The sequence below is a fragment of the Cyprinus carpio genome, chromosome B12 (genome assembly GCF_018340385.1).
Source record: "Cyprinus carpio isolate SPL01 chromosome B12, ASM1834038v1, whole genome shotgun sequence".
Classification (NCBI taxonomy): domain Eukaryota; kingdom Metazoa; phylum Chordata; class Actinopteri; order Cypriniformes; family Cyprinidae; genus Cyprinus; species Cyprinus carpio.
In genome coordinates this window covers 7,392,451-7,407,519 of record NC_056608.1, presented here as the reverse complement: position 1 = coordinate 7,407,519, position 15,069 = coordinate 7,392,451, and the positions used below count along the sequence as shown (strand labels likewise).

The following is a 15,069-nucleotide window of genomic DNA, read 5'->3' as shown; positions in this document are numbered from 1 at the left end:
TTAGTTGACTGAGGAAAAACTCACCGACCAATCAGATTCAGGCCTTCCTTGCCGTAGCCAATCCCGCCTCTCCTCTACACTTGGTGGCGCCGAAGCACTAAATCCCGCACCAACGTTAGTTCGTTAGAAGAAGAATGGTAGTCAAGATGGACGCGGAGGTGTTGTTATTTTTGGTTTCTGAGAACAAGGAGTTATTTGATAAAAACCACAGCGAGTACAAAAACACGAAGCGGAAAGAAGTTCTCTGGCAAGGAATAGCAGACAAAATGGGAGTCGATGGTGAGTTTTATTGGTGTCGCTTGTTGTGTAGCGTTACTGTAAGCGCGCCTCTCCACCATCATCAACGTTTGTGTGTTTGTGTAGTGGAAGAGGTGAAAGCTAAATGGAAAAATCTAAGAGACACATACACCAGGAAAAAGCGACTGGAGCAGGACGGGAATCGGAGTGGAAGGGCAGCTAAAAAAAAGAAGCAATGGAAATATATGCGAGTGATGGACTTTCTCGATCCTCCCGCAGAACACAGAAGGTATTCGAGTGTTTAATTCAAGCCTGTCTATATGCACAAAACGCTGTACTATTATAGCAGTGTCTGCAAGACTTAAGAGTTTGAGGATTAAAAAAAAAAACTTCCCATTTTGATTTCACTGAATGTTTGCCGTTCAAATTCAACTGACAGCGGTGACGTCATCGCAACATTGTGCAGGGCTGCCAACTTTTCAATTCAACTTGGAGTGAGAATCACTTTGTATCTTGCCGACTGGACACTTCTACTGTCATGTGACCATATATTTTGGAACCACCCTTTATTTCTGCCAGTCTGTGAAAAGAAGAAACACAGGGGAGGAGTGGAAGACACCCATTTACTTTAAAAACTGTTTTTTTATTTTAGCATAACAGATATAATGGCTGTTACATCAAAGTAAAGTTATCCAGGTCTAAGAAATATTTATGATGCATATAGGTGATTTAACAACATATAATAGCTAAAAATTAGCCTGAATTGGTAAACAAGCTAGTGTTTTTCACTGTGGGGCAAAGTGGAGCAAATGCTGTTGGGTAAATTGAGCCAGCATTTTAAAGGGTTAGTTCAGCCAAAAATGAAAATGATGTCATTAATGACTCACCCTCATGTCGTTCCAAACCCGTAAGACCTCCGTTCATCTTCGGAACACAGTTTAAGATATTTTAGATTTAGTCCGAGAGCTTTCTGTCCCTCCATTGAAAATGTATGTATGGTATACTGTCCACCTCCAGAAAGGTAATAAAAACATCTTCAAAGTAGTCCATGTGACATCAGAGGGTCCGTTAGAATTTATTGAAGCATTGAAAATACCTTTTGCTCCAAAAATAACAAAAATTATGACTTTATTAAGCATTGTCTTCTCTTCCGGGTTGTTGTGAGCGCGTTCACAACACTGCAGTGACACTGCTGACGTGTTTTCTTTGTTATTGGGCGCACCAGAGAACACGTCAGCAGCGTCGTACATCAACAGTCACAGCAGTCGCGTTCACAACAGACCTGGAAGAGAATATATACAGTATACCGTACATACATTTTCAATGGAGGGACTGAAAGCTCTCGGACTAAATCTAAAATATCTTAAACTGTGTTCCGAAGATGAAAGGAGGTCTTACGGGTTTGGAACGACATGAGGGTGAGTCATTAATGACATCATTTTCATTTTTGGCTGAACTAACCCTTTAACTTGAAGTAGTTAAACCTCTGAAGTATAAACTAGTATTTTAATTTGATATTACACAACTGATTTAGTTTATCATATATTTAAATATTATTTGTCATTTATTTAATAGAGACAGTGTACAAGTACACCAAATTCAGATTTTTTATTTTATTTTACTTAAACTCTGTTTAGTCTTTTTTTGGGAAGATTACAACTTTGGTGTTCAACATATTGTTTTAAAATGCAAACAACTAAAGACTGAATTTAAGCTTAATTTATGTTGTTTAAGTTAGTTTTAAGAAACAAAATATGAAAAGGAAATTTAATTATTAAATTAGTTTTTAAAAGAGGTAAATTATCTTAAAATTTCACATGGGTTTGAATTAGATTCAGTGAGATGGTCAGTTTACACGCAGACTTGGGTCAATTACCCCCACCCTGGTGCAAATTGAGCCACAGAAACACTTTTTTTTTTTTTTTTATAAGAAGCCATATTTTTAGAACCCTTTGTCATAGATACATTGTGACAATTTAAAATGATAAGAAACATCCTGAAATTACTTCAGATACTTTCCTTGTACTTCTGCATCATTTCCCCTTATCTTGAGGACCACAAAAGTAAAAAAGTTTTTATATAAAATTATGGAAAACTGTGGCAGTGCTGCAAAACTATTTTCTCACTACAAGAGAAAAACTTTTCTCACTACAAGAATAGCAATGTACAAAGAATTACAATTTAGTCATTACTTTTATAAATAATTGCAATTATTTAGCCTGTTATATTTCAAATACTTTTCTTTTAATCTGTTAGTCTGCATAGCTTGAACATCTATTTGGGAAATTATATTTTTCGAAAATGAATCCCGCATTTATAAGGCATTTAGGCTGTCACTCCGGAAACTTTGCTGCTTGTACAGGGTATAATGCCGTTAGCAGCATGAAAAACAAAACTTTTATTCAAATTCTGAATGGATTAGAATGTCCGCAAATAGCCATTCCTTTAAAATCACTGAAAAGGTGTCTCTTACTTCAGTTCTTCGCGATCTCAGAAAGTTCCTTTTAATGAATCTCTCATATACACACACAGAGATAATATTCAAAAGCGCGCGAAAAAAAAACCACAGTTTATAAGAGATTAAAAAATGCAATGGCCAATCACAGGTGTTCAAGAAATCAACAGATACGACTGTGATTGGCTGCATTGCTCAGAGGTACGAAAATGTGTTGTAAAGAATTTTGATGCTTTCCAGAGCGCAAACACTAATGCACCCAGGAGCCTTTTCCAAATTTGTTTTGCCAATATCCTATTATTATAGTTTTAACTGAGGGTGCTTTTGATTGCGTGAGAAAATGTATGTGTGGCGTGAGAAAAGTGTCAGTTGCGTGAGTCTCACCCTGAATGAGTGAGAGTTGGCAGCCCTGATTTTGTGATAATGTTCCTTAAAATTATTTTTTCTTCTTTCAGTTGTATATCAAATTATGTCTTTCACTACCTTTTGAGATATTTCTATAAGTTGTGTTCGAAATAGCATATTACTGTACTACTAAACTTTTTATGAAATTTCTCAATGCAGTGCACACTTAAATCCGGTGGACTCAAGCTCCTATTTTTAGTGTGATATCTTTTACTTGTTTATTATTTGATTGGGCGGCAAGTTTTCAGACATTTTTGTGTAAAATTGGATTCAATGTTAATAAATAAATTACATTTTTATTTGGGAGAACACAACCGCTGCAGGGAGAATTAAACACAATATAGCATACTAATATTTAAAATACTTAGCATTGTATAATGCATGCTTCCACATTCCTTTTTTAAAGTAATAATACTCTTACTGCAAAGTATGCTAGTATTCCTCTCTGAACAGAAATGTCTCATTACTTAAGAGTAATAAAAGCATGAATTCCATGTTTTTATAGTGTGCCCTGTTAGATATTTTAAAAGGAGTAGTTTTCCCAAAAATGAAAAGCTCAGGCCGTGCAAGATGTAGATGAGTTGGTTCTTCATTGAAACAGATTTAGACAAATTTAGCATTACATCAATTGCTTATCAAGGGATCCTCTGTAGTGAATGAGTGCTGTCAAATTGAGAGTCCAAACAGCTGATAAAAACATCAGAGTAATCCACAAATAATCGGCGTGACTCCAGTCAATCACTTAAAGCCCTGTGAAGTATAAATCTGTGTATTTGTAGTAAACCATTAAAGGGATAGTTCACCCAAAATGAAAATTCTGTCATTAATTACTCACCCTCATGTCGTTCCAAACCTGTAAGACCTTCGTTCATCTTCAGAACACAAATTACAATTTTTTTGATGCATTCCAAGAGCTCTCTGACCCTCCCATAGACAGCAAGGATCCTTACACGATCAAGGTCCAGAAACATTAAAATACTCCATGTGACATCAGTGGTTTAACCGTAATTTTACGAAGCTATGAGAATACTTTTTGTGCACAAAGAAAACAAAAATAATTTGTTTATTTGACAATTTGTCTCCTCGTCGTCATGCAGATATGTTGTTTTCATTCAGATCAAAGCGTAAACAACATAGACAACATCCGTTGTTTACATTCAGTGGGTACTCTCCAAAATGGCACCAGGGTGACGCAGCGAAAGATGAATTGTTGAGTGGTTATTTTTGTTTTCTTTGTGCACACAAAGTATTCTCGTAGCTTCCTAAAATTACTGTTGAACCACTGATGTCACATGGATTATTTTACAGATGTCCTTGCTACGTTTCTGGACCTTGATCGTGTAAGGATCCGTGCTGTCTATGGGAGGGTCAGAAAGCTCTTGGAATGCATCAAAAAAATCGTAATTTGTGGGTGAGTAATTTGAGGGTGAGTAATTAATGACAGAATTTTCATTTTTGGATGAACTGTCCCTTTAAGGCATTTTAATATTTAAACTCACTTCTGTTCAAAATATCAATTACACTTCATCCAGTGAAAAAGTCCATTCCCTGTTGTCTTCTCACTTCAGAATCCACTGGCATGTTTGTTAGAACTGTTCTGGACTGTTTTCACATGTAAACCATGCTTGATCTGTGATTTCTCTCCTGATTCAGACAAGGTGACTGAGACAAGAAAGCAATGTTTTGGATAGAGGACTCATTTTAGCAGGAAGCACTGGTTTCAAGTTAAAAACAATGGATTTCTTTTACAAACACGCAGCTTTTTGCTTCACAAGTCATTGATTGATGGACTGGAGTCGTGTGGATTATTGTGATGTTTTTATCAGCTGTTTGGACTCTCATTCTGACGGCACCCATTCACTGCAGGTGATCCATTGGTGAGCAAGTGATGCAATGCTAAATTTTTCCAAATCTGTTCTGATGAAGAAAACTTATCTACATCTTGTATGGCCTGAGAGTGAGTACATTTCCAACAGATATTCATTTGTGTAGAACAACTTCTAAAATTAAAAACAAAGTGTTTACATACAGATTTTCATCTAATAAGCATGAGTTTAATCACACACACAAACCAGTTCCTTTACACCTGCTGCCATGTGCACATTTTTGTGGTATACCAGTAAATATGAAAAAATGGTCTGATTAATCTTCTATTAAAATAATCAGGTAACATCATTTAGTCTTTTTGTAGCATAGTGGGAAACTATCATTACATTTTATATACATTTTAGCAATAGGTTGGATTATTTATCTGTGCTGTAATGAAGCATATAGAAGCTACTGGCTATTCACAATGGTTTTTATTGGTGTACAGTGTTATAATGGAGAGTGTTCCTGGCAAAATTGAGGATGATGAGCCAGATGAAGACAGCGGGGCCGAACCAGCCAGCACCAGTATGGGAACATCCATGACAAGTCCAGGAGCGATCCGGTCTGACATTGTAAAGAGAAGGCGATCAGAGACACTAGAGCTGTTGGAGAGGTATCTAGCATCTAAAGATGCAAGAGACAGAGAGAAAGACGAACAGCAAGATGAAGTTGATTTATTTCTTCGGAGCTTAGCACCTGCATTAAGACGCTTACCTGCTTCAAAGCAGTCCTTGGTGAAGCTTCAGATCCAAAAAATACTTCATGACGCTGAGTTCGGACAGCCCAGCTTTCCTCAGATATCGTCAGTGTCACCAAGTAATCAGTTGTTACTACAGTGTAGTGTTGTAAAACCCAGTTGAAATGCTTTTTTATTGAAAATAAATGTGACTTTAAAAGAAGTGACTTTGTGCTAGTTGTATTATATTTTCAATGTTGAGTGTTCTATTCTTTATGACCAAAAATATGTATAAACCACAACTTGCATATTGACTGAAACCAGTTTATTATATTCAGAAGAACAATACATGAAACACTAAGGAAACAGGAAAACATATATATACAAAAATTTTTTAAAGTAACACTTAAAATCTTCTATTTGCATTTGACCCACAAGCTGGTCTGAACAAGAGCACATGAAGCAGATTCACACTAATCCACTGTAATAAATGCACAAGAGAATGTGTGTCACCTGTTATTAATCATGCGTCCTTAAACAGGTGTTTTATGCCTAAGAAAGGGTCAGTATCCATTATAAAGCATTCTTTTGATTACTATTCACAAGATGAATTCTATAACATTTGGCAGGAATAGCCCAATCTGGAGAATCTCTACTTTTTCTTGCCCTTCTTTCCTGCGGCTGGTTTCTTGCAATATTTCGCCTCCAGATCCGAGATAAGGGAGTTGAATCCATTTTCTTTGGACTTTTGTCTTTGCTAAATATCAACCATGAGGCATAAAAAGAAAAGTAATGCTTTTTTTTTAGAGGTTGTGACTTGAATGCATCTGATAAAAGCAGAAATAATCATTTTCCTCATTTGAATGAGATGAGTCTGGCTCACTTATCTATATATAATGACTCTATTATAGATCAGTGGTCTGGCCCCTTTTATTTAAGAAAATATTTTTAGTTATTAAAACACATGATTTGCCTTTTTAGTATGCAACTTATTGTTATATACTGATTTCTAATAACTAGAGGTTAATGTAGGTCACCTGTCATTTCATGTACTGTGACTCGGTAATTCAGAAAACTAATCCCATCCAAACTTTAGTCTGTACACATTTAGAAGGGACTACTTTTCAAGGTCTGATTTTAATACTTCTATTAGTTACTAAAGTTACTAAATATTTCTATTTCAAATAAATGCCTGGAGTAATGGCTGCTGAAAATGTAGCTTTGCCATCACAGAGATAAATTACATTTGAATATATTTTCAAATGCGACAGATTAATACATGCTCTGTTATATCTTAATGGTTTTTTACCTGTATCATAGCTACCAGGCTGTCCTCACTGTTCAAGCCCATCTCCTTCTGCATTTCCTCTGCTTCCTTACGCTCTTTTTCCGCCTAGAAAATCAGGGCAATTCATCAGAAAGGCTTGAACCCTTTTTTAAAATGTATTATATCGATATAGCAAAACTGTGGAAAATGAATCGGCACCTTTCTTTTGCGGTTGTTCTTCTTCTTGGCACTCTCATGAGTGAAGGCTTTGTAGGCCGGGACCTCTTCAGCATCAATGGCTTTCTGAAGTATGTCTTTGACACGTGGCTCATCTTCATAAGTACAGCACAGCGCAGACTCCATGATCAGATCCATGTCACCTTCATGTTGCAGGTACAGTCTCTTCAAGTCTTCTACCTCTTCATCAGAGCCTTTATACTGCTTCTCAAAGTCCAAGATGTCTTGCAATGTGATCTAAAGCAGAGACGTTGTTAATTTTAGCAACTACCTTTGGAAAAAACAACATATTAAAAAAAAAAAAGACCTTGGGAAACAATCTTCTCCAGTGCTCTTCCCAGTTGCGGTCTTGATCAAGGGCGTCTGACTCTTCGTCCACTATTCCCTGTTCATCATAGACTGCCCTTTGGTCCTTGTCAGCCAACACTGCATAAACCTTTCCCAGCACCTGTGGACATATTGAAAGTTTTAAGTTTAAGACTGTATTTGTGTATTCGATTTTTTAACTTAATGATCAAATCATTTTAAATTTAACCCTCTGGTAATCCTAGGTCACTTCTGGCTGTGTGAACAAAAAATGGATATGATTCAAAAAAATGAATTTTTACTCCCTGTGGTCAAACATGACTGCTATTGGAAATGAATGGGAAAAATAAAAACACATATCTCCTCTAACTGTTACGCCATCAAATTATGAATGTATTTTTTTCGTGCCACCAGATGGCTCTAATTTGCAATGAGAGAAAAAAATCAAAAATGTTTCAATTTAACCTTAAAAACTGATAATTAAAAAATGTATTACATGGAAATAAATATTTATGCAATACTTGTTTACTATGTAGTTGCATAAAATCCCCTCAAACAATAAAATTTTCTTATAAAATATTATTGAGCTAAAATATAGTACAATATTTCTCAATAGCAACCTGTGTTTGTGTTGCTTCAAGAGAGCAACCATACGTTTTATTTTTTTTTTTTATTTGTGATAATTGAATTAAAATAATTTAAACCACTTAATCTAATGACTTACTAGTTATTTTTATTAAATTACTAATTATCTTACATGACTCGTTCTGCTTTTTGTTTAATCTTAGTATTAGTAAAGAGAGAAGTTCATCCGAGTAAGAGTTAAGAGAATTTATCCATTTCAACATTTTTCATTTTACAGGACAATGTGGTGAAACAATAATTTTCCACTGCTATTGGTTTGGTACAGTAACATTTGCTGGGTTTGTACTGATCAGATGAAGTCCAGTCTGGACAAACATACGCAGTTCAGATTAATCAATAAACCCTGCAGTTATTATAATCATTGCTCTGTCTTCTGCTGTCAGTTTTCCTTTATCAACCTCTCAGGCTGATAAAAGGTACAGTTTTGGGTACTAGACAAAATACTGTTTCTGTTTGAATCTGGGTCTCAGTCAAGACTTGCTGTTCACTGCAGTAGTGAACATTTGAAGTGGATCAAAACCTTTCATCAAAGTTGTCCTAAAACCAAAATGCATTCTTGTCTTAGGACAACTTTGATGAACTTTTGATCCACTTCAAATGTTGACTACTGTAGCTTTGGATACCAGACAAAATGGGATCTGGTAAAGAGACTGGTTCCAATATTCCTGGTCTGCAGATCCAACCAGACACTTTTTACTGCTTAGTACAAATGTAACCCATAAGTTATATGTACTAGGGAGGTTAACACTGATTTTGTGGATCACAATTAAAGGGCTTCCTATGACTTTAACTTGAACCTTTCACCATTAGACAACACCAGACCACTCAAGAAGGTTCTGAAAGATGCAGTGTTAGTGTTGCATTAGAAATACAGTGGTCACCTGGAACTTGGTGGTGGCTAACTCATCACCAGGAGCTCTATCTGGATGAACCTGCAGAGAGACTTTATAATATCCGCGTCTGATCTCGGAGTCAGATGCTGCTTTACAAACACCCAGAACTTCATACAGGTTAGAGGTCTTGAAGAGCTCCTCACACTGCTCCAGTAAACCCATGACTGCGCGAGGGGGGAGAGGAAACAACAAATCATCGATTATGAATTAAAACAAAATCATGCATAATATTTTAAACAATGTTCGTCCATTTTAAACAAGGTTAGCTCATTAACAATTTCATTAAGGTTTTTTAACGATCTTACCCAAAAGATACAATTAACGATGACAAATGACAGTGACCAGAAATTATTCAAATAAGCTTAGACAGAAAATAACAACCAAACGCTTTCAGCACGCAACAGCACAGGCTTCCTTTAACAGGTCGCGCCAAAAATTTGGCGCTTTGTGTAAACGTCACAAAACGTCACGACATAGTACAGATGTTAGTGAAATGTAATATTTATAAATATACATTTTTTTAACAAAAAGTCATTTTTTTCTGTTGTTCTCGACGTAATTTGAATTTACATTTAGATTGTAATTATAAAACACATTGTACAAAAATAGACAACAATGCACTTTTATTATGCATTCTAGGACCCGGATTGTAATTGTCGCACGCTGTTTTACTCCCGTTTATTACACCACCCACTGTTTCCTAAAGTATGTTTACCGCCGTGTGCTCACTTTAATGAGCTCTCAATGGAGAGTTTAGTTTTAATTAAACACAGGACAACAGCGTTGTTGACGGAATGTCTCGCTGCGTTGCGTTACAGACGCATCTATCGTCTGTGGTGGAGGCGTTTGTTCACGCCGCGATCGCTGAAATGGGCAAACTTATGAAAGAAGAGACGCTTTCGTTTCTGAGGAGCGATATTGCTAGAAATCACTGTGAAAACGACGAGGTCGAGTCAAGAATGAAGATGGAAAGGGAGGAGAAAATGGTGGGATTATGAGATGAGGTTGTTTAGAGATCTGCTTGTAACGTTAAAACATGCGACGCGTTCACAGCGCTATAAACGCGAGTGTACATGTAGTATAAAGATCAGTGCGCATGTGTCAACGCACGCTGCCAACATAAGTTCTTCCACAGTGACCGAATCAATCATTTCTTTTTGAACCTTTCCTTATACACACAGGCATTGTCATGTTAGAAAAGAAAAGGGAAAGGGTCCTTTCCAAACGGTTGCTATAAAATTAGAAGCACACAATTCCCTAAATTAGTCAAACCTGTTCATAAGAAGGGGGAGTCCCAATACTTTTGGCAATGTAGTTTATCAAATATAATATGTGCTTGGCTGATACTGAGTTTTTCTAAAGCCAACAGAGATAATTAAATTTAATAATAGCAAATAAGAATAATGTTGGGATTAAATGTATACATGTTTTCCACAACATTTACTTGATATCCATTGACAAAGCTGTGAAAGATTTTTAAACTAATCAAAGGTGAAATGAACTTGCCAATAATCTTGAAATTACCACACAGTGCCTAATTGATCAGCTGCTATATGGGTCCATAACAAGCCATTTTGTGATTATTTATTGTTTCAGAAGCAGTTCGCATCCATCATGGAGGTACTGGGCAACGAGGCTCTTGGGAAAATAATCAAACTTGTCGATGACACCAAATGTCTGTTGGATCTGGAGTGCAAAACATTTTCAGGCAAGAGTGCAAAGCGGCCCGGCAGCATCTTGAATATTCGGTCTGTTGGAGAGCTTGGTAAAAGTCACTTTCTGTGGTTTTACTCGTACAGTATTTAACGTTTAATACAATGTTGTTGTGTTTTCAAATGAATGTCATTTGTACATTTTAGAAGAGGAACATTCTTATGATGGAAGTGTGAGAAGCCTGGAAACAAGAACAAGAAATGAGGTAAATCAAGGCTAATAATATATAGTGAAATGTTATTTATTCCTTTGATACAAAGCTGAATTTTCAGCAGACAGCTATTACTAAGTCTTCAGTGTCATGTGATCCTTCAGAAATCATTCTAGTATGCTTCTTTGATGCTTAAAAATGATTTCTTATTACTATCAAAGTTAAAAACAGTTTTTGCTGGTTACAAAGTTTTGTGGAAACTGTGATACACTGCCATTTAAAAGTTTGAGCTTAGTTAAAAAAAGAAAGGAAAGAAAAAATGAATGTGTTTATTCAGCAAAGACATATTCATTTAATCAAAAGTGACAGTAACGATGTCAGAAATGTTACAAAAGATTTATATTTCAAATAAATACTGTTCTTTTGAACTTTCTATTCATCAAAGAATGTATCAAGAAGAAGAAATGAGGTAAAGTGTGCAGAATGTACATATATGCCATTTAACTTTATTAAAAAGAGGTCCAAATGTAAAAATAAGGTTAAGCGAGAAAGTGGACTATGATGTGTGTATTTGTGTTTATTGCTAAGATTTTTATTAACCGTACAAAACATTTTCATTTAGCAGGAAATTCAACAAAAAATCATTTATTTATACCATGGCATTACAGATGATTTTCAGCCTTTTGATCTACCGCAGTTCAATAAATTTTAAATACTTTTGCACTATTTTAATTAATTGAAAAATTATATACAATTATTTTATTTACATTTTATACAGAAAATAGTTCATAATTTAGATATGAATCATAATTAGTAACATGAAATACACTGAAAATGCTAAATATTAAAAAAAAAATATTGAAATGAAATATAGTATATTCATTTCACAAAAATAGATTTAGTACACAATTATGGACTCTGGTCTGTTTTGGCCAGCGAACAACACAAGTGTGACTCCCAAATAAACAATATCAGAGAGTTAAGAAAAAAAAAGAAATCAACACTTTTAATTAGCAAGGACACATTAAATTGATCAAAAGTGTCAGTAAAGACATTTACAACGTTGCAGAAGATCTCTATTCCACATAAATTCTGTTCTTTTGAACTCTCTATTCATACACACCTGTATATTTTCTATGTATCACTGTTTCCACAGAAATATTAAGCAGCAAAACAGTTTGCAACATTGAAAATATTAAGAACTATTATTAGTATTTGAGCACCAAATCAGAATAGCACCATAGGAATACTCCTGAAAATTCATCTTTGACATCACAACAATAAAATTTTATAATATATTAAAATAGTAAATATTTTTTACAGAAATATTTTGGCCTTGGTCAGCATAAGAGAATTTCTTAATGATAAAAACATGGTTAAAGTCCACACTTTTGACCAGTAGAGCAAGTCTATGAAAAAATAAAGTCACTAAATTGCTTGACAATTTTATGATTAATTACGTAATTAATTTATGCTCGCAGTCTGATGAGGTGTCAGACTGTGCAGAATCCCCACTGGTGCTGGCTGTGTCGATCAGAGATGAACTTGGAAATGTGAGCTTGAATTCCATCACTGCTGGTTCGTGAAAGTTATGTTAAATTATAAATAAATGACTTTAATGAATCGATCCAAAAGACAAGTTGCCAGTGTACAGAATTGCATGCTGAATCCATCAGAACTTCTGGCAAAGTCCCAAAAGAATTTTTCTGTAATAAACAGACAGTTATTTTAATTGCTCTCCTGTCAGGTCACTTGAACGCATCTTTAGAAGACAGAGAAGCATCTGTTTTGCCAGATGACAGCAGCGAAGATCCTCAAGAATCGGTTACACTCTGTAGAAAGAGATTCTTTATTTGTTCAGAGTGCGGCAAGAGTTTCTCTTCTCAGAGCAACCTCAAATCACATCAGCGTATTCACACTGGAGAAAAGCCCTTCGGCTGTGTTCTTTGCGGCAAGGCTTTCGCCCGCAAACAAAGTTTGTCTGACCACCAAGTAGTCCACTCAGGAGAAAAGCCATTTGTTTGTAAAGTCTGCAGCAAGTGCTTGGGGAAAGCCGCACACCTCAAAACCCACGAAATAATCCACACTGGCGAAAAGCCGTTCGGCTGCAGCGTTTGTTGGAAAAGATTCAACATTGCTCAAAATCTTGCCAGGCACCAGCTCACGCACACAGGCGAAAGGGAGTTTCGATGTTCAATCTGCCAGAAAAGTTTCACATGGGCCATGACGCTAAAGACGTATCAACTTATCCACACCGGTCAGAAACCGTACTCTTGCGTGTCTTGCGGGAAGATGTTTCGGCACGCCGTCAATCTTAAAAACCACGAGGGCATCCACACCGACCAGCGGCCATTTAGTTGTAACCTGTGTGGCAAGACCTTCCGGCAGGCTGTGAATCTGAAAATCCACAAGCGGATCCACACGGGTGAAAAACCTTTCACCTGCAAGGAGTGTGGGAAGAGCTTTAGTCAGCAGAGTAGCCTCATTTCACACGGCCGCACTCACTCTGGAGAAAAACCCTTCGGCTGCAATTACTGCGATAAGTGGTTTAACAATACGAACAGTCTAAAGCTGCACCAGAGGGTCCATACTGGTGAGAGGCCGTACAATTGTGAGGATTGTGGCAAGTGCTTCAGTCAAGGTAGTCACCTGCGTACACACAAACGCCACGTTCATGGAGGAGGGAAGCAGTACATCTGCGATAAATGCGGAAAGAGATCCACAGATCCTTGGAATCTTAAAGTCCACAAATGCTATTATGCATAAACATGGTGTTATTCACATTCGTCACTATATGCCCGGGACACACCAAGCCAAGACTCGTCGGCGCGAGTGAGAGCTCTGACTGGATGTTCAGTTCAGTTTATCAAACGAGTCAGTGCAGAGAATTAAAGCATAAGTGATGAAAACAAGCATGTGAATGAAGGCGGTATACAGACAGAAGGCTGTTTAAATGTTACGTGATCTTTCCCAATCATTCTAATACGCGAATGTTTTCATAACAACGTCGCCGCTAGTTCTTTGAAGTCGGCTTGGTGTGTCCCGGCCTATAGAGATACTTTGAGCCCATTTTTTCTGTGATAGATAAATTATTGGAGAATATTATCTGAATATGAATGCAATAATGTTGGGGACATCAGGACATCTAAGATGTAGATGTTTTTTTTCTTCATCAGAACAGATGAAGAGAAATGACAAAACACACTCATGAATCCTCTGCAGTGAATGGGTGCCGTCAGAATCACAACAACCCACAAGTAATCCACACAAATCTAGTCCATCAATTAACAGTTTGTGAAGTAACAAGCTCATCTACATGACTTAGGGTGAGTACATTTATTTTTGAAAATTTACGGGTAATGGCGATTTCAAGTGGTCCCAAATGATGAATCTCAACTGCTGTGATAGTGATCTTTTTCTTCACAAAATATCATAGATTACATATCATTTTAGGATTGTTTAGTAAAAGTTATTAGTAAACAGTGATGGTGATTTATTTTGAATGATGACGTTATGTTTTGCACCTTTCTTTATTATTAGTGTGGATTCTACTAGGAAGAGATCATTGTACGACTTTAAATATGTTTAATATAACACAAGATAGTTATAAGAAAACAAAATTGCCAGAGAGAGTTGGTTTGATATTTAAAATATTGATTGGCATTGATATGCTCATATATTTTATTATTGCCCTGGTTTCTGTCAAAACATTTCTATTTGATTCATGAAAATGTTGCCAAATACAGGTTTCAATAAAGCATTGTTCTTGTTGTGTGAGAATATTCATCTGCTTTTAATTATAAATTATAATGCATTGTTAATGAAGACTACAAAAACAGGATATGTTTGAAGTGCATTGCCACACTATTTCTGTGCAGAAATATAATATTTGTTTATTTTAAGGTTGTTCAACATGAGGTGTTCTTTCCATGATCCTTTCCTGGGAAAATAAGTTTTCAAAGATTGCAACGCATATGCTAAGAAAGAACATTGTTCTGTTATGAAGAAACAATACTGCTATCATCCATCAGTTTTTCCATTACATTTTTCTTCAACTTTAAGGAAAATCTATATTTTTTTATCTGTGCATTTCTTTTATTTCTCAGCATTTTAAACACCTTGTTGCCTTAAATTTATTTTAAATGCACCTGCAGTGTGACAAATGTCTGTTTAAAATGCAATTGTTGTGTGTAGTCTCAGTTCATTTGAGATTAT

The 15,069-nt window shown here is 36.0% G+C and overlaps 3 protein-coding genes across 6 annotated transcripts; 2 read left to right on the top strand and 1 right to left on the bottom strand.

The window, feature by feature from the left end:
- The first annotated feature begins 78 nt into the window (after nucleotides 1–78).
- On the top strand, nucleotides 79–5,865 carry LOC109102093. Its single transcript, XM_042735142.1, has 3 exons — nucleotides 79–279; nucleotides 364–526; nucleotides 5,412–5,865. Exons 1-3 carry the CDS (start codon nucleotides 135–137, stop codon nucleotides 5,824–5,826), a joined length of 723 nt encoding a protein of 240 aa, XP_042591076.1. The 5' UTR covers nucleotides 79–134; the 3' UTR covers nucleotides 5,827–5,865.
- Nucleotides 5,866–5,952: 87 nt separating this feature from the next.
- Nucleotides 5,953–13,586, bottom strand: LOC109102092 (DnaJ (Hsp40) homolog, subfamily C, member 9). Of its 3 annotated transcripts, none has more exons than XM_042735140.1 (6): nucleotides 13,455–13,586; nucleotides 8,979–9,170; nucleotides 7,454–7,594; nucleotides 7,129–7,383; nucleotides 6,952–7,035; nucleotides 5,953–6,399 (listed from the first exon to the last, which is right to left on the bottom strand). In XM_042735140.1, exons 2-6 carry the CDS (start codon nucleotides 9,150–9,152, stop codon nucleotides 6,295–6,297), a joined length of 759 nt encoding a protein of 252 aa, XP_042591074.1. In that variant the 5' UTR covers nucleotides 9,153–9,170; nucleotides 13,455–13,586; the 3' UTR covers nucleotides 5,953–6,294. The 3 variants fall into 3 exon arrangements, with proteins under 3 accessions (XP_042591074.1, XP_042591075.1, XP_042591073.1); XM_042735141.1 differs by lacking the exon at nucleotides 13,455–13,586 and adding an exon at nucleotides 9,892–9,909 and having other exon boundaries at nucleotides 8,979–9,154; XM_042735139.1 differs by lacking the exon at nucleotides 13,455–13,586 and adding an exon at nucleotides 9,296–9,454 and having other exon boundaries at nucleotides 8,979–9,154.
- On the top strand, nucleotides 9,614–14,634 carry LOC109102090 (zinc finger protein OZF-like). 2 transcript variants are annotated; one of them, XM_019115406.2, is made up of 5 exons: nucleotides 9,614–9,976; nucleotides 10,587–10,755; nucleotides 10,850–10,908; nucleotides 12,336–12,432; nucleotides 12,602–14,634. In XM_019115406.2, exons 1-5 carry the CDS (start codon nucleotides 9,785–9,787, stop codon nucleotides 13,618–13,620), a joined length of 1,536 nt encoding a protein of 511 aa, XP_018970951.1. In that variant the 5' UTR covers nucleotides 9,614–9,784; the 3' UTR covers nucleotides 13,621–14,634. The 2 variants fall into 2 exon arrangements, with proteins under 2 accessions (XP_018970951.1, XP_042591071.1); XM_042735137.1 differs by lacking the exon at nucleotides 9,614–9,976 and adding an exon at nucleotides 10,051–10,481.
- The last annotated feature ends 435 nt before the right edge of the window (nucleotides 14,635–15,069 follow it).

What these genes read in the sequence shown, in the direction of transcription:
- LOC109102093 (XM_042735142.1), top strand. Translation starts at nt 135, where the DNA reads ATGGTAGTCAAGATGGACGCGGAGGTGTTGTTATTTTTGGTTTCTGAG. An exon ending in AGACAAAATGGGAGTCGATG is followed by an intron (nt 280 to 363) that starts GTGAGTTTTATT and finishes GTGTTTGTGTAG; the next exon opens with TGGAAGAGGTGAAAGCTAAA. An exon ending in CCTCCCGCAGAACACAGAAG is followed by an intron (nt 527 to 5,411) that starts GTATTCGAGTGT and finishes ATTGGTGTACAG; the next exon opens with TGTTATAATGGAGAGTGTTC.
- LOC109102092 (XM_042735140.1), bottom strand. Translation starts at nt 9,152, where the DNA reads ATGGGTTTACTGGAGCAGTGTGAGGAGCTCTTCAAGACCTCTAACCTG. An exon ending in GGAGAAGATTGTTTCCCAAG is followed by an intron (nt 7,384 to 7,453) that starts GTCTTTTTTTTT and finishes TCTCTGCTTTAG; the next exon opens with ATCACATTGCAAGACATCTT. An exon ending in GCCTGGTAGCTATGATACAG is followed by an intron (nt 6,400 to 6,951) that starts GTAAAAAACCAT and finishes GTTGATATTTAG; the next exon opens with CAAAGACAAAAGTCCAAAGA.
- LOC109102090 (XM_019115406.2), top strand. Translation starts at nt 9,785, where the DNA reads ATGTCTCGCTGCGTTGCGTTACAGACGCATCTATCGTCTGTGGTGGAG. An exon ending in AAACAAGAACAAGAAATGAG is followed by an intron (nt 10,909 to 12,335) that starts GTAAATCAAGGC and finishes TTATGCTCGCAG; the next exon opens with TCTGATGAGGTGTCAGACTG. An exon ending in CTTGAATTCCATCACTGCTG is followed by an intron (nt 12,433 to 12,601) that starts GTTCGTGAAAGT and finishes CTCTCCTGTCAG; the next exon opens with GTCACTTGAACGCATCTTTA.